We start from the raw sequence: 22,807 nt of genomic DNA, 5'->3' as shown, positions 1-22,807 counted from the left end.
GGAAGGGTGAGAGGCGATAGTGAAATGGTAGACAGAGGGCAGATCACAAGGGGCCTTTGGAGTTTGGACATCATGAAGATTCTCTGGATTTCTAACAAAAGTTCAAGCAGCGAACTTCCATGATGAAGTTTGAGTCATAAAATGGTAGCTCTGGGGCTTCCCTGGTGGCGCAGTGGTTGAGAGTCCGCCTGCCAATGCAGGGTGACACGGGTTCGTGCCCCGGTCAGGGAAGATCTCACATGCCGCGGAGCAGCTGGGCCCGTGAGCCGTGGCCGCTGAGCCTGCGCATCCGGAGCCTGTGCTCAGCAACGGGAGAGGCCACAGCAGTGAGAGGCCCGCGTACCGCAAAAAAAAAAAAAAAAAAAAAATGGTAGCTCTGTATGCCAAGTAGACTATATTTTCAGAGAAGATGAGACTGGAGTTTGGAGATATGAGGTAATTAATGTTGAAAAAACAATGAGAAACATGAATTAAATCAATTACAACAAAGCCTAACACAATTTTATGAATGGGAGAGGGACTTGACAAAGTGATTCTAAATATATTTTTAAATATGTGCATGAAATACAAACTACTTACAAGGAGAATTATTGAGAGTGGGTAACTTAGAGGCTGAAAAATATGCTACAGAGATAAACTAATCAATGAGTTATTGGCATTTGACTAGATCAACAGCTCATTGGAACAAATCAGTCAGTCCAGAAAGAATATGTAACTATGAATTTGAGTTGTGTAAGTCCTTTTATATTAGGGGTTTACAGAAAGGATACATTATAAAATAAAGATTTCTGATTCCAGAAGATAGATAAGACACATAGGTGGGCCTTCTGTCCCTCTTAAGACTCCAGCACGATTAAACAATCAAAGTGAAAAAGGAATGCATGTATAAAACAGAAGGGAACAAGAACAGGAGACTCTTATCTAGAAGAGAAAGTCCTCAAAGTTTTTAAAAGATTGAAAACCAAAGGGAACAGAACGAGGGCTGGCACAAGGAGAGAAAATCACATTCTGGAATATGCTACAGAAGGGTCTGCAAAGGAAGTGAGAGCCAATCTGTACTGTGAAACCTCTGAGACATTTGGAGTTGGAGTTAGAATGCATAAGGCAGGATGTAATTGAGCCGTAGGGCTAACATAGGAAGGGTGCTTAATTTAAGGTCAAATGACAACTCTGTGAGTCATTACTCATAACCCATCTCTCACCCCCTTACACCCACACACACACAAAGAATTAGGGCATTTTTCACTTATCCCCATGTACAATTCCTCTTCTTTTCACTAAAGAAATTAAATTCATAATTGGGGAAAAATACAGTTTCACTAGACAGTGGGAGGAATGGAGTCAAGTCTTCAAATAAAGTGAAGGAAGTGATTTTCAATCTAGAATTCTATACCCAGACAAGCTATTGTTAAAGGAGTAGAAGAGAAAGATGATCTCACCCATGTCCCTACTGCCCTAACCATTTTCCCACCCCAAATAAAGGTATAAACTAAGTATGACTACTACAAGATGTGTTAAAGGAAACAACAATTATGAGAGTTCTGCAGCAGGTCTAGAGAAAAATGAATCCTGCTTAAAACAGGTGGGTGGTCTCTGGAGAAAAAAGAGTTTGTGTGTGTGAGTGTGTGGTGAAGGTAATGCCATGAGCACTGAAGAATCCTGAGCCTAACATTGTATTCTGCATAGAGCCATTATTTGATAGGTGGTTTTTTGTTTTTTGTTTTTTTTGCGGTACGCGGGTCTCTCACTGTTGTGGCCTCTCCCGTTGCTGAGCGCCTGCTCCGGACGCGCAGGCTCAGGGGCCATGGCTCACGGGCCCAGCCGCTCTGCGGCGTGTGGGATCTTCCCGGACCGGGGCGCGAACACGCGTTCCCTGCATCGGCAGGCGGACTCTTAACCACTGCTCCACCAGGGAAGCCCGTTAGGTGGGTTTTGGTGATAAGAAAAACTAAATTTATACAAAAATGGCTTACCGCTTTTAAGGGTCCTTCCACATATATCAGTTTATGTGCTTCTTATAATAATTCTGATACTTAAGTATTTTCAACACTTTGGTTGGTCTGCCAGATACCGTGATGCACTATTATCTGAACTGATGAAGCATTATAGTGCATGCTTAGTTCTGGAAGGTGTCCAACTAGTATATCTGAAACCATGCCATTTTCCAATAGATCAAATCTTACTCAAATGTTTCTTGGGTCGCTAGCAACTTTTCCAACTCTTGCATATTTTTAAAGTTTTAGTTTCTGGGAATTCTCTGGTTGTCCAGTGGTTAGGACTCTGAGCTTCCACTGCAGGGGGCCCTCGTTCAATCCCTGGTGGGGGAACTAAGATCCCGCAAACCTCATGGCATGGCCAGAAAAAACCCCAAATAATAAAGTTTTAGTTTCTTTTTAGGAGGTTGCAATAATAATATATCTTTCTCACTTATTAGGTTTCATCAAATGTCATAAGGTGATTTATTCACTAAGATTCTTAGTTCTATTTTACTGGCTTCATACCCAAAATCATGTATTTAGTGCTTTCTTTCCAAGGCATTTGCCAAGACAGTGAACCAGCACCACTTCCTCTTCCAGAGCATCAATGACACAAATCCACTCAAATAAATTAATATTTCAGATTTGACTGGCTCATCTAGCCAGAGCAGCTAGCTGACATGCCAATGCCTGTTGTAACTCTGATGGCCACTACTAAAAAATTATGAAGAAGCATTTTCATCTTAACAGTTTCTTTCAGAAGTCAGCTTCCCTTTCTCTTGTTTCCCCTGTTGACTTCTGGCAAATGGTAGAATGTGCTGGTTGCACATGACCATTCATACATGATGAATGGAGGCTGGGGATGTTGAGAAAGACACTGTGCAATTTATCTAAATATGATGGCCTCTGCCACATTTTATTTTACCATGCATTTATATTATCATTAGTTTTATTATACTTTTATTTATGTGTTTCATCAACAAAGGCGTAGGGAAATTACTTATATAAAATAATGTTTCACCTCTGGTTTCTCTTCCATTTGGCGTGTGTGTGGGGGTGTGGGAGTGGGTGTGTGTGCGAGATGTTGGCTTCCTTGTGTGTTTCACTTTTTAAAAATTTGTACTTCTTATTTCTAAAGTAAAGATATTATGGAATTTTATGTGTAGAATGTACTTCAGAGTTCATTTACCCCATTTTCTTTCTTTTAGTTGAAAAGCTAAGGCAAATTTTTAGAAACTGATTAATGCAGAACTTCAGTCTTATGGTTTGAAATTATGCATTTCCCCAATAGACAAGTTTTTTAAGTCCTTACATGGCAAAACTTGTGGTTAGTAAGTGTCTTTTGATTTCATCTTAACTTTGGTACTTAACAAAATAATTGCTCAAAGATTTGAAAACTATATATTAGGTGTGAAGCAATTTAATGTTCCATGTAAATGTATATGACAAATTTTAAAGGTTTTTACCATACTACAAACGCTACAACTTTCAATATTTTCAGCCAAAAAAATTGGTTGAGATGCAAAACATTTATCATCACTTGTGAATTTAACAAATTACATGAATGTGAGACCAAAAATATTGAAGCAGATTCTTTCTCACAGAATGTATAGAAAATGGAAGATATAACAATATATAATATTATTTTGGGGGTATACTTAAAAATATATTATCAAGAGACCACTAGTGGACAAGTTAATAGAACTTGATTAACTGAAAATTAGTACAAAAATTCTTTCTGGCTGATATATGAATAGAATGGAAAACTATGTCATATTACTTGATAATTTCAAAGCAATTCAACTGTTGTTTATTGACTATGTAATATCTACAAGATACTATCTATGGGAAAACAATTTACAGAATATATAAAATGAGTTTAAACACCCTCTACTTTATTTGCTTTTATAGTTCAGTTACCAGAGATTGTACACTGAAGTGGTCTCTCTGTTTTAAGAGTGTTCATTTTTTAGATTAATTTTAAAATACAAATTTCTGACTTGAAGTCTCAAAAATAAAATATCTGTTCTTAATAACATTAGGTACATTTCTCTATTTCTTTGTATGGTATATTTTTCAAAAAGGCATAAATTCATGTGATTGATTTTGTATACTGAGGAAATAAACTACGTAGTAATAAAAACTAGAATACTTTTTTTTTTTTTTTTTGCGGTACTCGGGCCTCTCACTGTTATGGCCTCTCCCGTTGCGGAGCACAGGCTCTGGACGCGCAGGCTCAGCGGCCATGGCTCACGGGCCCAGCCGCTCTGCGGCATGTGGGATCTTCCCAGACCAGGGCACGAACTTGTGTCCCCTGCATCGGCAGGCGGACTCTCAACCACTGCGCCACCAGGGAAGCCTGACAACGGTTTTAAATTGTTTAATTTAATTACTTTCTTTTCCGTAGTACTAATCCAGTCAACTCTCTTCTTAATAGGACCATTTTCAATATTCATTTGTAATTTTATTTTCCCAATGTGTAAGCTACTTCTTAAAGTAAATTAAACACATGGGGTTTATGCTTGCTTTTTCGTTTTTCTAGGGCATTGTCCAATAATTAGATGTTTTGTTATACTACACAGTCCTCATATAAGTTAAAAAGATGTACTACTTTTTCCTAAGGAGTTTTAAAAATGTGAAGATTTGGGTATATTCAGTTAACAAAATGTAACCTATCATAAGCATTTTTTATTTCTGACCTATTGCCATTCGTCAGATGACGCTGACTTGAAATTCCAAGGAAAATGAGTGATCTTAGTAGAAATGCTCTATCTCAGTTAGGTACTCATTAACATTGACCCATTTATGCAAATTCACTGTTAGATGAATAACCTCTGTGGGAGAAAAAACATTTGCTGAGCAAACTGTACCATCAGACATTGTGCTTCCCAGTTTTCAAGGTTTGTACTTTTATAGTTTCCACTATAACTGTTTCCTATCATTTCCTACCAGAAATCTTCAAAGAATCCATATTATTTTATCATTTTTCTTATGTTTTCTTCAACACTCGTGATCTTTGCTTTTTCTCAGGCTACTAAGGCTGACAGAGCAATTTTTGCATGAAGAGATACTTTTTCTAAATGTTTAGTATAAGGAATTAAAATCCTATGTAAAAATATGTATGACTGGAAATGGCTGATATATTTTACAGTATCAAAGTAATGAAACAAATTCCTAAAATCTAGGTGATAGTCAAGATAAATCATAGTTAAGAAACATGACAATTTTTTTACAACTAAAATAGTTAAATTTTTTTTATTATATATACATATATGTTTGTTAAAGAACTATATGGGCATGATCAAAATAACACATGCATAGTTAGCTATATATCTTTGACAATCATGATTGATAACTAGTATATTCTATTCCATAACTACACTTCTGTAAGTATGTGGTTGTTATGACCTTATAAGTACTGTTTAGTTTACCGCAGAGTTATGTGATAAAGCATAGCCTTCTCTATAGTTCCAATGATGTAATATCTGTGCCACTTCAAAAAGAATGCTCAAATAGATGCACATTTTTTTTTAAAGTTTCATTCCCACATTTCAGGAAATGAAGTCAGCCTTAAATATCTCTACATTCCCCTAATATGTGGGGAGGAGGGAGAAGGAAAGAAGTACTGGGTAGCTATGACACATACGTCCTTCAGGAAGTCGGATTTTGTAGCAGGTGGTAATTTGCACATGTAACTGTGAAAAGAAAACCACTTTACCCACTAGGGCAGGCCTGCTCTCTTTCTGTCTCAAAGTTCCAGTGAGGAGAGTTTTTTTGAGAAGCTAAACTGAGAAGAATATAAAGGAAAAAAAATTAGGAAAGTACCTAGGAAGTGAAGATTCTTTTTCAATTTAAAACACTTTGGAGGAAATGAGAAATTTTATTGTTTCTAAATATACAGAGTAAAACTAGTGTAGAAGAAGTTAACAGTTCTGAGGAAAACATAATCTAGTAATTATAGTAATATGATATCGCCACCATATCCAAGAGGATAAGGGATAAGCAGAAGGCTTGTATTACATGTGTCTTGGTTTTTAAAATTTTATTTTTATATTAATTCATTTTTGCTATACTTTACAAAAGTGTCCACAACTGACAAAGGAGAGAGTTAGTGTTCATCACAGATTGAAGATCTCTGAACTAATTATTTAGGTTCCTGGAGGAGAAAAGAAGATCAGATTAATATCAGAAGACACATCTTTTGATACTAGGAAAAAGCCAGTAAGAAAAGCTGCAAAGGGCTTCCCTGGTGGCGCAGTGGTTGGGAGTCCGCCTGCAGATGCAGGGGACATGGGTTCGTGCTCGGTCCGGGAAGATCCCACGTGCTGCGGAGCGGCTGGGCCCGTGAGCCATGGCCGCCGAGCCTGCGCGTCCGGAGCCTGTGTTCCGCAATGGGAGAGGCCACAACAGTGAGAGGCCCGATTACGGAAAAAAAAAAAAAAAAGAAAAGAAAAGCTGCAGGTATATGTTTGCTGGAAAGCATGAGGGATCGAGGTGAAGGAACTCAAACATAAGAATGTGTTTCTGGGCTTCCCTGGTGGCGCAGTGGTTGAGAGTCCGCCTGCAGATGCAGGGGACATGGGTTCGTGCCCCGGTCCGGGAAGATCCCACATGCCGCAGAGCAGCTGGGCCCATGAGCCATGGCCACTGAGCCTGCGCGTCCGGAGCCTGTGCTCTGCAACAGGAGAGGCCACAACAGTGAGAGGCCCATGTACTGCAAAAAAAAAAAAAAAAAAAAGAATGTGTTTCCTTTGGAAAAGGTAACATTTTAAGCTGAAACTCAGCAGGATAGTCATGGTCTTTGGGGACATGAGAAGAGAGGAAAAAATATTGGATAGATGGTAAGAGGGAAAATCATAGGTACTAAGAATAGAGAAATGCATAGACCAGAGCTGAGGACTTCAAATAGGTTACTGTTTTTTAAAAGAAATTAGTATACACAATCTACAGTTTCCTATCCAGTAATTTTCATTAGCTCAGGTATAGAAAGTGGCTGTTTTGATTACTCAGAAGTTGACATTTTGCAGAAAAGGGCAGCGGAAAAATACAGAGTCCTTAATAAATGGAGATGTGTGGTGGGTGGGGATTGAGAGGTTGTAAGATGCCAGAAGTGAGAGAAAGTTATGGGTGGAATAGCCAAATAGAATGGACACTGAAGAGAAGGAATTTTCCTGTCACAGCTAGACAAATTATTGTCTGAAAGTGGCAAAGGGGACCTCAGAAAATGAGGGCATTGACATCAAAACCTAAGGCTTATGAAGTACGGAAGAGTTGAACCAACTCTGTTTGAGAAAGTTACCAGAGAAACTGAGTCTTTGGGAAGAGGACAGGGTGCAGTCATAAGTCTCAGGAAAAGCAGAGAAGGAGAGGAAGAATTTTATGATGAGGCTGAGGGTACAAGAGAATTAATCGACAATGTAAGAGGAGTTTTGAAGTGACAATGGAAAGAAGAAACCCTCCAAAAAGCACTCCACAGCAAGAGGATCTAATAATAGGTAGGTGAAGCTAAGGAGTAGATAACTGCATTTTGACTATGGACACAGGCTGATAAAGATTAGAGGCCCAGTTGGTTGACTTTTCTGAAAGTTATGGACTGGCCATTTGAGTGAGATCCTAGATAGAGGAGGGACTGATGAAATTAGTCCAATGAGTGCAGTCATTATCAGTGTTCAAAGAGACCACTGTGAAGAATACTCTTCTCTCATACACCAGATGAAACCTTCTGCACTTTACCTAAAGCATGGTAGGATAATCTGGATAGTTTTCAAGGTAAGAATCGCAAAAGGTGCAAAAGGACTCTTAAAATATTTATTTTACTATTGATTCGGACTACTGCATATTGAATTCTGGGTATATGTTAGCTATGAAACGGACTAAGTTGCTAAATGTTTGTTTTCTTGTATTCTGTGTCAACATGGCATAGAGATACTCCATCTAAAAGATATGTCAAGTTATGCAGGTACAAATACATAAAGATAAACCAAAGAACCTGAACTTATTTTAATACCTTAAAAATAAGAATGTTCTGTGTCAAGAGAGCCATTTCTGACCCATTTGATTTTCTTAATATTACATCGATAAGAATTCTGAAAGCATATTTGAAGCCTTCAATCAATACTGAGATCATAGAAGCAGCCTAACCTATAAATGATTCCCATCGGTGAAATCAAAGACTAAGAACAGATCAATATATTCCATGAAAAGCCTTAAATTGACCTTTTTTTTTTTTTTTTTTTGCGGTACGCGGGCCTCTCACTGTTGTGGCCTCTCCCGTTGTGGAGCACAGGCTCCGGACGCGCAGGCTCAGCGGCCATGGCTCAAGGGCCCAGCCGCTCCGCGGCATGTGGGATCTTCCCTGACTGGGGCACGAACCCATGTCCCCTGCATCGGCAGGCGGACTCTCAACCACTGCGCCACCAGGGAAGCCCAAACTGACCATTTTTTGGTTAAGTAAAACATAGTAAACCAAATAGTTAAGGATTGGTTAAGTCTCACCGATTTCATAGGTGGGTTATTAGATTGAGAGACCCCTGAATCCAGCTTATCAAGAATGAGTGTGGAAGCATTTTGGAATTAGTCACTCTGCTAATTTATGGATATCTCCATATAACACAGTTAGGGATTCGACCTTTTAAGAACAGGATAGTTTATACATTGCTCCTGGGAGAAATATCACAAAAAATTATACTTATGGTGAACAAATATGCAAATATTAGGGCAGGATTTGGGATTCGGAATCAAATTATCTTACTCAGATAATTCTTCCAGCAATTCTATCTGGAGTTATTAGACTCCATCTGGGCAGAATTCTAGAACTATAATATTATAAAAGTAATTCAATGAGTATCTGTGACCAGCTGTTTCCTCTCCTTGAAGTCATATGAAAAACACAATGTTCTGAGCTGGGCGAATGTAAAGCACAGTGCCTTCCACTGACATATTTTGTAGTCTAGTTTTGGTGAAAATAAAATTAAAGCGCTACCTTTCAAACTTATTTTAATTATCTTTTTTCTGTTGACTCTTGTAAGTACCACTTAAAACATATTGCTGGTGGGTCAGAATGGTCTGTCTTTCTGTTACCCACACTCTGAGCACGCAAATCAGGTTTCAAGTACAGATTACTTGGAAGGTAGAAAATAATGAAGTTGTTTTTCTTTTTTAAATTCCTTGGTTTACAACACAAAAGCGAAAACTTTCCACTCTTAAGATCATAAAATGTTACTTTTGCTGTTATTGTTAACCCCCTGCAACAGTCTCATTCATTCATTTAATAATTTACTTAACAATTTACAATTGATTTAACAATTAATAACTACAATTCATTGAACAATTTGAGTGTCATCTACAGTGCTGTTTTTGAGTTGTCAGGTTTGCATGCAGGAGCGCTAAGATAATAGATTTAGATAGGAATTTATCACTTTAGGATTTCTACCTCATAGATGGAAAAAAGCTGAAAATATTAATTAATTCATCAATGATGTTGGCCACTTGATCAGGAAGTTGAGTAAAGTTGCCCTGAGACTTATCTTACAAGCTACCCTTAGACAATAAGAAGTTATGGCCTTGCTTAAAGTAGACCAGATGTTTCCTTTTTTGGTTAGCGTGACTATCTGCAGATGTATGTGCTCCATAAGGAAGCAGTCTTCTCATTCCAAATCTTCCATGAGCAAGGTTTTACCAGGGCCATTAATAATCTACCATATGATTCAACTATCCCATTTCTGGGTATTTATCCAAAGAATACAAGAACACTAATTTTGAAAAGATATATGCACCCCTATATTCAAGCAGTATTATTTACAATAGCCAAGACGTGGAAACAGCCTAAGTGACCATCCATGGATGAATGGATAAAAAAGATGTGGTATACAAATACAGAGGAATACTGCTCAGCTATAAGAAAGTTGGGATCTTACCATTTGCAACAACATGGATGGACCTTGAGGATATTATGCTAAGTGAAGGAGGTCAGATGAAGCAAGATTAATGCCATATGATTTTACTCCTATGTGGAATATAAAAAATAAAGAAACCAAAAAGAAACAAAATAAATGAAGAAACCAAAACAAACACTTAGATACAGAGAACAGAGTAGTGGTAACCGGAGGGGAAACAGCATGGGGTGGACAAAATGGGTAAAGGGGGTCGAGTTTACGGTGATGGATGGAAACCAAATTTTTGGTGGTAAGCATGCTGTAGTGTATACAGAAGTAGAAATATAATGTTGTAAACATGAACCTTATATAATGTTACAAGCCAATGTTATCTCAATTAAAAAATAATAAATATTAAATAAATGAATGAATAAATAAATATCTCAGCAACTGGTCACATGTGAAGCTTATGCCTTCCAGGGTGTATTAATTATAAGAGCTCAACAGACAATCAAATCGGGCCCAAGCAACTACACATATTTATGTATGCATCAAAAGTAATACTATATACACCATGATGTCCTTTTGTCAGGTAGATAAATCAGGATGGAGCTACATGGATTTGACTATTTGTAATTAGCTTTTGATATTAACCAGTGTCAAAATAGCCAACTTGCTGTGCCTCTTCCAATGTTAGATTTTGGAATAGCTCCAGAAAGTGAGATCACTTTTGAACACATAATGTTAAAGGCCCAAAAGGGAGACCGTTTATGAAATTAATTATGTGAGCACTCTACAGTAGAGTTAGTATATAAATCTAGCATGAGTATAGTATACTAACATTGTGAAGTTAGGAATAGAAATGGGGTAGAGGTTAGGCTTAATTCTAGGGATTATCCTGTACCATAGGAGTTCAGTAATCACATGGAAGCAAAACAAAAAAATTGTGTTTCTAATATATTATGAAAGGCCTTATAACCCCATTAACTTCCTTTATGAAAATAGTGGTTCTGTTTCTCTGGAAAACAATTTAGAAATAACAGGGTTTTATTAAAGGAATTGGTGAATAACTGTTAGAATATGTTATCTTATTTCAGTAAATAATCACTTAAGACCTTACAAAAAGAATCTAACTCCTGATAAAGAAAGTAGAAAATCCATAAAAGTCAGCTATACTGAGAATGGGCCCTAATTCTCTGTAACATCCCAAACTTCATTCTAAAATCTTATAGTTGAATGCCGGTTGCTGCCCATATATACAAATATAAAACTATTTTATAGTTTACAGATAATTGGCAGACAGTTTCAGATATTGTTTATTTTAGATAATAAGGTTGAGAGGAGATTAGTTTCTTGTTTGATCCAGAAGTTTATGTTCTTCAGTTTTACCCTATTTCTCAACTATGTAACACTTACCCAAAAGACATATTGTTCAATATGTCCATTTTGTCAGGAAATGCTTAGATATAAATATAGAATTCTATTACTAAACAAAAAAATGAAATCCATGGTGATTTTCTTTCCCTACTTTAGTAGTAAAAAACTTTTTTATTGTATTTTACTGTTACTTTTAATGAAAAGTTATTGATAAAAATGTTGGTACTATTTTATTTTCAAATTCAGTGACCAAGAAATATCAGAGGAAAGAACATTAAAAGGACTTTTCTTTGGGTTTGCCAAACACAAAACCAAATTAAAAAATATGTATAACTGATTGACTTTGCTGTAACCTGAAACTTAATACAACATTGTAAATCAACTATACTCCAATAAAAATTTTAAAAAATATAAAACAAGACTTGAAAGTCACAAAAAATAAAATAAAATAAAAATATTTTACAGGAAATAAAATTCTTAATGCTTTAAAATAAATTGCTACTCATATAAGCTGTCTGATATCAAAATACGTGATCTGCTGACTTTAAAATCCAGGATCCCAATCTTACTTTAAAAAAAATTCAGAACAGTGTGTACATTCCCACAAAGAAGGATTTTTTTTTTTTTGCTCACTCTGATTACTGTGTCATAAAGGAAGATTATTTAAAGAAAGAATTAATGGCTAATAGAAATATATCAAAGTGAAAAACAGTTAAAGATAAATTTGCTGATTTTATAAAAGCAAAACGCAGCTGTGCTGTCATGTTACCTCTACACACTTCAGTATGCATTTCTTAAGAATTATAGAAGTTTCCTTACCAAGATATAGTTTCTAAATCAAAGTATTAAATTTGCGAGTTTTTTTCCTGTTTCTCAGTTAATTTCTCAATACATGGTGTCCTCATTACTTCAAAAATAGACCATTCTTTTGGTGAATTATACAAAATGTGATCCTAAGTATCTCAAGGTGTCGTTTCTTTGTGTATTTATACATATTTATTAATTTTATTAACTCGGTAGCCCTTTAACAATTATACATCAGCTCCCAAGTGGATTTTGTTATTCTAGACTAGGTGAAATATAAGCAGAAACCGTATTAGCAATGGAAGAGTGATATAACACATGAGCTACTAAAGAAAGGATTCAGGTTCTGAATGAGAAGTTATAAATATAAAGCTCTGTGTAAGTTTCCACTTGTAAAATTCTGATGGAGAATGTTCATTTGTCATAATTTTTTGTGCTTTCTGAAATAATCTAACCTATCATAATGGATGTTGTGAAAATACAAATAAAGTTTCACGGGAAAGGGAAACCTGTAGCATACAGATAATACAATGGACATAACAATTTTAATTTTTAAAATGTGCTGCCCGGTTGTTTTTTAACTATTCAGAGAACTTTTATCTCAAAAGCCACTATTCACGTTCAATCTGCACAATAAAAGAAGTAGCTCTAACTCATATAGCTATAAAGTTAACTGCAGTTAATTGTCAATCTTCCTTTATGTTTTGCAATTAAACTACTTTTGCTAATGGTTTTCAGTCCCTGGGTTATTTTTTTGGTTCTCAACAAATCTGTTAACAAGGAATGAGAAGCAGAGAAGCGTGTGCCCATCATTTGTTAAATTTGCTAACTTCTTTTAAAGCACCTTTGCTAAAATGCTTGGAAGGACAGTAAGTGAAAAACTACTGGCAAAACCAATGTTCTTTAAAACATGACTCATCGATTTAATGTATTCATGTCACCTCTGTTCCTCATGGAGAACCCACAGTTGGTTGTAATACTCATAGAGTGCCAGACCTCAATGTAAGGATAAAGACATGCAATCTCTGTTTCTATTTGTAAAAGTTCTTTCTGTATTTTTATTAAATTGATACTTGCACTATATAATGTCAATGTCTACTGACATTGGTAGTATTCTTGACTTTTAAAAATTTGATTATAAGAATTGATTTTATATTTTGGTCAACAGATTTTCCACATGACATATGATCTCGCCAGCGCTGTGGTGAGAATTTTTAACCTCATCGGCATGATGCTGCTCCTGTGCCACTGGGATGGCTGTCTTCAGTTCTTGGTACCACTGCTGCAGGACTTTCCACCAGATTGCTGGGTGTCTCTAAATGAGATGGTTGTAAGTAATTCCTATTATTTTACACTGTGTTTTCTACGTTTTGCCAACAAGTTCTAAATATTTATGTTAGAATGATCTAATTAGCCCCATAAATGGTGAGAGAAAACTTAATTTTGCTTGTATGGATATAAAATCAGACGTTTCTGTTTCTAGAGCTAAAGTTTATTTACATGAAATGTTCCAGGGGGATGTATATGTTACAGCCTCTATTTTTTAGATATCTTACTCTGTGTATATTGAGACATTTTATTTCAAAGGTACACACACATATAGTCATAGTATTGTACAACATTCTTTTAAAAATGCCTACTGCTCAGAATAACTTCTTTCTTTCAACATGATTTTAGCATTTACTGTGTTCAAGACATGCAATTCTAGGCATTGTAAACATGCAGACATGTTTCATCAATGTAAATGCAAATGAGATATGTATGACATGCAATGATATTTCAGATAGTACTTCCTTCTAGTGAAAACATCATGGGAAAGATAGCCTTTAAACTTTACCATAAAAGACATGTAAATATAAAAATGTCTGTGAAATAGAAATTTGATTTACATAGTTAAGTGTACTTATATTCACATTTAATTTTAAGAGCATTCATTTTGATATACATAGTGCAACACTCACAAAGGAATGAAACAATTGTGAATTTTTTTTTAAATTAATTATTTATTTATTTTTGGCTGTGTTGGGTCTTCGTTTCTGTGCGAGGGCTTTCTCTAGTTGCGGCGAGCAGGGGCCACTCTTCATCACGGTGCGCGGGCCTCTCACTGTCGCGGCCTCTCTTGTTGCGGAGCACAAGCTCCAGACACACAGGCTCAGTAGTTGTGGCTCACGGGCCTAGGTGCTCCGCGGCATGTAGGATCCTCACAGACCAGGTCTCGAACCCGTGTCCCCTGCATTGGCAGGCAGATTCTCAACCACTGTGCCACCAGGGAGGCCCGTGAATATTTTTAATATATATATTCACAGATATTTGTTCTCTCTTTAAGTTCTCATATTTTCTTCTTGCATTACATTTTAATTACCTTATATTTAATAAAACGTTATTTAAGTTAACTGCACATCAGAATAGCCTTCTCTTATGTTTCACATTTTATAGGTGGTAAATTTTATGAGACTTTCACAGAATTTTAACTTTGGCATAAATCGAACACCCTCTTCTTTTCCGGACTGTTCTATTATTAATTTCATAGATTGTTATTGTAAAAATGACATAGACATCTTAAGAATATACATTTTTGTCTCCTAACCAATGAAGCTCAGGCTTTGTGTTTGAAGGCAAGAGGGGTTACAGCACATGTTGAGAAGAATGTCTTGTTTTCTCCCTTTTGTCTCTTCTTGCCTACGTATTTTTCTCCCTTCCTCCCTCCCTCCTTTCCTCCATTCTTTATTCCTTTCACTCCTTTCTTTGAGGCCCAGTATTCACCTGGATCTCTCCTTCATTTCATTCATATCTGCTTAAATGTCACTGCCTCACAGAAGCCTTCCCTAACCACCCTAATATATTACCCAATTTGTTTATATTTTATCTTAAAAGAATTTAGCAACACACACGCACATGGGCATGCACACACACACACTTATTTGTTATTTATATTTTTCTGTGTTCCCCACACCAGAGCATAAGTGCCATTCAGTCAAAGAATTTGTCTGGATTTTGTTCTATACTTTATCTCCACTGCCTACAACAGTGCCAAACATAGTAATTTGTTGTAACCTAGTCACTTATCATCAAAAGTTTGAGAAACGTTCTTTATGGAACTTTCTGTATCTAAAAAACAAACCAAGGAGTTTGATGAACTCACTTTTCAAATCTGTGTAGTTTCATTGATTATAGATCTGTCACTTTTCTTATCACTGAAGAAGCAAACATAAAGACAGTACTAAGATATTTGGGGATGAGGAAAAAACAACGGCTCTTATAAACTCACGGCTGACTGAGTGAATAGTTATAAAAAACACTAACACCGCTGCCAAAAGATGATTCATCATTGGCACCAACTAATATTTAAGTTTGCAAATAATTATTATTTTAAATTTTCTCTATGTATCTTTTAAAAAATAGCAATTGTCATTATTGAAAGAGTAAAGGAATTGTTATTAGGTATCCATAAATGGCATATAATTGTATAATTATAATATTAGGAAATATACTAGTTAATATGTGTAGTGGTAAACACATTTAATGAAGAAAAATTTTAATGTCTTGCTCATTTTTCTTTAAATGCCTGTATATGTGCCCATTTGTGTCTGTGTTTGTTTTTAATCTAACATAGTCAAACCTTTGCTATATTCTGATGTTGAACAAAATACCTTTCCTGAATTTGCAATTTGCTTCTTGGGTTTTTTTCTTTTTGGCTGCAGTTTTACTTAGGAAATTGGCTCCCATTTTCTTTCACATTTATTTAATATTATTTCCACGTCTAACTCTAACGTAGAGCGTAGGAAAGAGTTAAGTCTTACATTCAACTATAAGGACCAGAAATTCTTCTATATTGTGAATATTAGTGATATGAAGGAGATAATAACCATAAAAAAGACAATTTTTAATCAATAGAGAATCTCAATAGTATCTTTTGACCTTGAAGATATTATTTTCTATCCTAAAGTTATTGAGTTCTCAAAAAACTTCCATCCATCACAACAAAACAGAGAAAAGTGTATTTACATACAAAGAGGGTTATAAAGGAGAAATGAAAATCCAATATAAGAAAAAAGCACTCTATATTTACACATCATGCTTACTGTATACAAACCCCAGTGCTCTGAGAAAGGCTATCTTACTTGGTCCTCACAGCAGAAAAATGAGGTATGCACTATTTTCCTCCATTTTGCAGTTCAGAAAACTGAGATTTTTAGAGGTTAAACTAATTGTTCAGTGTCACACATGTAGTAGATTATAGAATCAAGATTAGAATGCATATCTATCTGACTCTATAATTTCTGTCCTAAACTACGTTAGAATACCTTATGTTGCACAGATTATAGAAAACAGTTTAAAAAAGTAGTTACAAAAAAAGAAACTTGTAGTCACAGCACACCAATTATAGTAAAAAGTCACTTGAAAATCAGCATTTGAGCTTTGATACTAAAAAGTGGCAAGACTGATATGAGACGTAGATGTAGAAAAAGAAAATCATATTGGGAAGGCCAAAACTGGGAAGCCAGATCAGGGTGGATGCAGGACATGATTGATGCTAGTCATTTTGGGGTCTGGGCTTGACAATTGTGCTTTAACATTTGACATTGGTACTAAATGATTTAAGATAATGATTAGGTAGAGTGTGCAGCGAATTCCTTATGCCTTCCTTCTTTTCCATATCATGCTCTTAAATGATTTATATTTTTAAGTACTATTTTGAATCCTCCTTAACCATTTTTGCATTTATATCTATATTCTTATTTTCATATATATATTTTTTAAATCTTTCTTAAACACATTTGCATGTATATCTATACCCTTATCTCTCTATATATTTAAATCCTCCTTAATGATGTTTACATTTGTATTTATATCCTTATCTACATTTATACATTACTAGCTAGTTATCCATATATGCCCTAAGATGACAAATTCAGAGGCATTGCCATAACTGTACTATATCACTAACTGGTAATTTGTTCAATATATTTATTGTTATATTAACTATTTCTAATCTGCATTTTATTCCATAGAAGTAAGCCCAATTCTTCTTAGCTAATTCCTTTCCAGTCCTTATAAATTCCACTAAAATAATTGCTTAAGTAATGTTTTTTAAAAAGTCAGTCACTCCATTTATATATGACTGATTCATTTTGCTGTGCAGTAGAAGCTAACACAACATTGTAAAGCAACTATACTTCAATAAAACTTAATTTAAAAAAAGTCAATCACTAACCATGGTGGGCTACTTGAACTGAAGAGGTAAGAGATTCTGACTTGCAAAATGCAACCTGAATAGGAATTAATCTTGCTATGCATTTGTAATATTTGCTTTTGTTTCATTCAAGAAATGTTTGAATTATAGATTTCTGTCTGAATGAAAATCTTGGATTTGCCAGATAATTAATGTTTAACAAGATTAATTTTGAAAATCTTGTCATTCCCATGATATTTTGTGACTGTGTTTTAGGTGTATCACACACACTAAAATTGTAACATTTGATAATTAAAGGGATCAGAGGCAATGGGTTTTTGGTCTAAATTATAAAACATTATAAAATACTCATTTGAGAATCTAACTAAGAAAATAAAAAATACAGTGCATCTGAACTTGCATATTAATCTTGACATAATTTAGGGAATGACTTTACAGAATAAAGAAGGATTTGCAGCTAAATAATACATTCCTAGAGCAATGCGTCTCTAATTGAAATCTTCAGGTTTCCTGTCAAGGAGTCTACAGGGTTTCTCCCAGCAATCTGGTAAATATATGGATACATGTTGGCAATAGTTTGAAATGTTTCAATGTAAGCATATTATGAATTTAGTATCAACCTAAATACAGCATCTGAATTTACCTTTGTGGTTGAAGTGCATTGTGCCATGAGGTGCTATATAAAATAATTCTGGCATATAGGCTTAATAAATACATGATCCATTTGTACCAAATGAAGGCTTAATGACATGATATTAGACGTTGTACAAATTTTTCACCATAGGCAAAATGGAGAAATAGGTTTGAAAACTAAGTCATTCATTACATAGTACATAATTTGTGTGTTAAACTACATACTCTAGGAAAACTAGTTCTATAATAATCATCACTATATTTACCTTGTATACAACTATTTGGTTTCAGCAAACAAAACAAAACAAAACATCATCCATCACAATAAATTTAAATTGAGATGTTTATTAATTTATTTTTGTTAATATTTTGTTTGTAAATTTATGTCTGTTGCAGCTTTACAAGAACTATAAGGATAAGAAACATATCTAGTTTTATAGTTGTGTTTTATTTGAGTAATATCATCCTCAAAATGATTTAAGCCAACTCAAACATCATTCCTTATAATGTTTTATTTTCTTGTTATTTGAGGGAATCTATGCATTATTTCATCTTGAGAGATGCCATTCTAGAGGTCAAGCAATGTGCCTTATAAGTATCTGCGTACCCCACATGTCCTGTACCACTCTTGCACATATTACTAAATAAATATTAATTATTTATAACAGAATGGGTAATTAACAGCAGCATTTGAAAATTATGTGTAAAGGAGTTATTCTATTATGCATTTAAAATGTTGTTCCTTGGATAATTTGTGTTATAATAATGTGTACATCAAATGATTTCTTCAAAGATATGTAATCACTTGACCAACTTGTGGGCAATATAACGTACTCAAAATTCATGAAATCCAAATCAATGAGCTTCTCGAGCCTTTCATTTCTATATAAATGACAATATTTTTCAGCAAAACGTTAAAATGTATGAACAATACTAACTAAGACTATCAGAGGAAAAAAAAAGATATAAAATGTCTGGAAGAGTCTAATTAATAAAACCTATGTGGAGAAAATAAGAGATTTGATTGAAAAATCTAGATTACTGTGCAATTTTATTTTCATTTGAGGCAATGTGTCAGGGACACTTACTAATAACCAAAAGGCCACACACTATGCACATTTTCTAGCTCCCTTCCAGTTGGATGGGGCCCTGTGATAGTGATGGTCAGTGGGCTCTGAGTGACAGTATCATATTTTACTTGTAAGTCTAAGCAGTGAAGAGCTGCTATGCAGTCCTCCAGTTATCTTTTTCCTCTCCAGAGGCTTGTCTTTTAATGTGTAAACCACACCATAATATAGCTTATCTTGGCTCTCCTAGACAGCAGAATAGAGAGGGAAAAAAGCTGGCAGAATTGAATTTATAGAGACACATTCCAGAATTGCGTCTACCCCTGCAACCTCTGTGATTTTAGGCAAATCGATTAACTTTACTGTACTTCAGCTATGAAATGAGGGTATATTATTTACTCTTTCACTTAAGCAATCTTATTGAGTACCTGCTTTGTGCCAGGCATTGTTGTAGGCGCTGAACAAGCAGAGAGAATGACACAAAGTCCCTGTCGTCAGAGTGCTTACATTCTAAAGAGCTTTTGTTCATAGTACTTCTTCCTAGGTGTGAAAACTATACAGAGATTAGATAATTAGATTTCCTAATCTAAATGAATAGAAAATTATGTACAAAAGTCATTAATATAAATTTGAATTGTGGCCTCTGTAATGTGAGCACTGCCCAAAGAGCAAGGAGACAAGTGCTAAGGAAGTATTGCCCTCTTTCTGCTTGCCAAGACAGGTACACTTGAAAATGTGGCCATTCTTCCAATTTTTCCCTCCCTAATTTAGCCACCCAGAGAGTGCTTTTTTTTTTTTTTTTTTAAACTCACATAACAGTGTGCTAGTGGCAGCCTTATGTGGATTGAGCTTAAAGACTATAGGGGGTATAAACCAAGGGGTGTGGAGACACAAAATAGGGAGACTTGTATTTCCATTACTGTCAACTGGTTTTCGATCAGGAACATTCGACAAAGAGTGGGGATTGAGACTCCAGTCACTTTTAGCTCAAAAACTGTAATAGTCAAAATAAACGTGTGCTGGGGGGCTAGAGTAAAAAGAGCTGTTTATTGGTTTTAAGTGAATGATTTGGAAAAAAAAAAAAAGGAATACATATTATTCATATGCAATTCCCCATATACAAGTAGAATACTGAAATTTAGGATGACTATATTATTATCTATTGATATTCTAGCAAATGCATAAAGATAAAATTAAAATAGATTCACTTTTTTTTTTACAAAGCCCATAAACTAATTAGATAATGACTGATTGAAATAATACAACTGAGATAATATAATTAAGACATGAAACTAGATATCTCTTAATTAAAAATGTATTTCTCCTCTCTTGAGGTCTAGCAATGTATTTCAGATTTGAATTCTATACATTATAAATTATAGTATTATATTACTGATTTTTTTTCTAAGTACAATGTGTTGCCTTAACAGAATGTTTTAAAGCCCTAACAAGATGTAATTAATTTGCTGACAAGTCACTATGTAGCTTTACTGAGAAAAAAAGTGCATTCATAGCTCTGATGAGTTATATAACAAAGTAGGTCAGCAGACTGCTGACTGCTGTGATTCTCCTTTGTTGTCCTGTTTCTGCCTATTAGGAAAGCCAGCCTGGTGACTCTTCTCTATTAGATAGAAACACAACCTCTTCACAAAAGTGAAACAATTCACATGGTGTCTTCTTCCTTGTCAGACATGTATTCTTTTAGGGGAATCAACATATGGAAATAAATCATAATCTGACATTTTGTTTTCAAATGAAATGTACATTTCAGAAAAACTCTAACATGAATTATAGTTCCATAATAGAGAAGGATAAAGGATATTACTTAAATTATATATTAGCTATGACTATAGTAAGATGCTTCAGTGATAACAAGACCAATCCATAAGTTCTAAAATTAGTTTTCTTATATAGACTAGCTTTCAAATTTTAAGCAACCAATGGCTAGACCAAGCTCCATTCATGACATTACTTTATCTAACAAGTGGCACCAACTAAAATTGGAAAAGAAACAAAATATCTTACAGTTCAATATTTTCTCCAGGAAGATTAATTTACTAGACTTTGCTCTCCATCTCCATATATATTATATATATATAATATATATGAATTTTGTGGAGACTTTCACAGATGTAATGTAATGGTACATGTAACACATTATTGTGTCTATTCTAAATAAAAGGAAAGCACATTCATTCCCATTTTGCAAATGAATAGTCTGACCCAGAGAATTGTTATTAGATTTACATAAAGCCAGAAGCAGACAGTATGGGAACTGATGATGAAATCAATTTTTTCCCCTGAATTAATGCTGAACCTACCATAGCATTTTACTTCATGCGCCCCAAAGACCTTCATCCATTATAAGTTGTCAATTCATGTTTACAGAAAACAACTATAAATTGATTGCACCAGTGTAAGAACTTGGAATATATATGAAAATATTTGAAAAACTCATTGCGTTTTGTATGTGTATGTCGTTTTTAAGGTTTCTCGTTTTACTACTTTCATAAAACTGAAAATCTGGCAAAGAAAATCATTTATTCTGAATTTCTCATTTACTTAGGTATCACATGACATGAAGAAAGCCACGAAATAAGTGAGGGATATAAGAAAACAACAGTGGGAACATTATCTGAATCTTAGCATGAACATTTTCATAGTCCCATTATATGCTCCATTATTTCTGAGTAGTTTTTAAAGATGCAATATATTCTGGAAATGAGTAATCACTATGAAAAATTGAATTTGCCTTGTGAACCTTTATTTTATTTCAGTTATTTTATATATATATTTACAATGTGCCAAAGAGTATAGGCAATTTACCAAATAAGATATTAAGAATATGTACTAGAATCATTGGCTGGTCTTCTTTATGCTTTGAGAATATAGAGATGGGTACAGTGTGACCAGCATTTAAATACTCTTCTAGTATTACCAGCCAGGTGCCTCTACCTAAGGAAGCTCTACCTAAGGAAGAGTTAATTAGCACCTGATTCTGCTGTACAACCTGCTGACTCAGTCCATGCCTAGAGTTGTGAGCACATTCATCTGTGGACTGTAACCATTTATTCTAATTGTATAAGCTTGATAATGATGAAAAAATCACATAGGAAAATTGAGAATTCACCACCACCACATCTTTGTAATTTATAAAAAGATATATAACAGTGAACCCCCATATAGCCTCTATACTCCAATAGCATCTTCCAGGGCATATCATAAAGCCAACAAAATTTTTCTCTAAATGTATTCTAATGATAGAAATAAATATTAATTGTAATATCTATTTACAGTATCCACCAAAGCAATTGACTTACATACACAGAGCATTTTGAGCTAGCCTTTGTGGTCAATGTGGTAATCTAAGATCATGATTCCTGCATGTTTGGAAAGGCCTTCCAGTATAAAAATTTTTTTTTAAAATTCTTTAATTTCAGTTGTATTAAAATGAGGACACTATTCAGTTTGACCATTTCAGTTAGGAGTAAATAAACTATGTTTTCATCCTTTAGGTGATTTTTTTTTTAAATGTATTTGTTCTAAGGTAAGCTATTGATTCATATTTTTTAAAAATATTTAGTTAAATAAAATTATAACATGATTGGGAAAAATACCATTTCAGGCAGTACCCATTACTAGCTCTCCACTACTCCCAAACTAAAACTAAAGCATTAATGCTCTATTAAATCATTACATTCTGTCTTGCACTTTTGTAATTCTGCTTTCAACTAGGTTATCAATTATTAAGGAAGAAGAAAAAAACAGAAATTTGGCATACGCATGTAATCAGTAAATCAAATTAAAGTTTGTATTATTCTATAACAATTATACAAGTCGTTCTCCTGAGGGTAACTTTCCATTTCACTCGTTGATGTTATA

At 34.7% G+C, this 22,807-nt stretch overlaps 1 protein-coding gene across 1 annotated transcript in view; it reads left to right on the top strand.

Annotated features, from left to right (window-relative positions):
* Positions 1–22,807, top strand: part of HCN1 (hyperpolarization activated cyclic nucleotide gated potassium channel 1) — a 374,966-nt gene that overhangs the window by 187,586 nt on the left and 164,573 nt on the right. Inside the window, exon 3 of the mRNA XM_067730649.1 lies at positions 13,200–13,361. Within this exon, the coding sequence (XP_067586750.1) occupies positions 13,200–13,361 (162 nt within the window). The remainder of the gene's footprint in view (positions 1–13,199; positions 13,362–22,807) is intronic.

The sequence above is a fragment of the Pseudorca crassidens genome, chromosome 3, assembly GCF_039906515.1.
Source record: "Pseudorca crassidens isolate mPseCra1 chromosome 3, mPseCra1.hap1, whole genome shotgun sequence".
Taxonomy (NCBI): domain Eukaryota; kingdom Metazoa; phylum Chordata; class Mammalia; order Artiodactyla; family Delphinidae; genus Pseudorca; species Pseudorca crassidens.
Note: the sequence above shows the minus strand (reverse complement) of the source record. Positions and strands in the feature narration are given on the sequence as shown.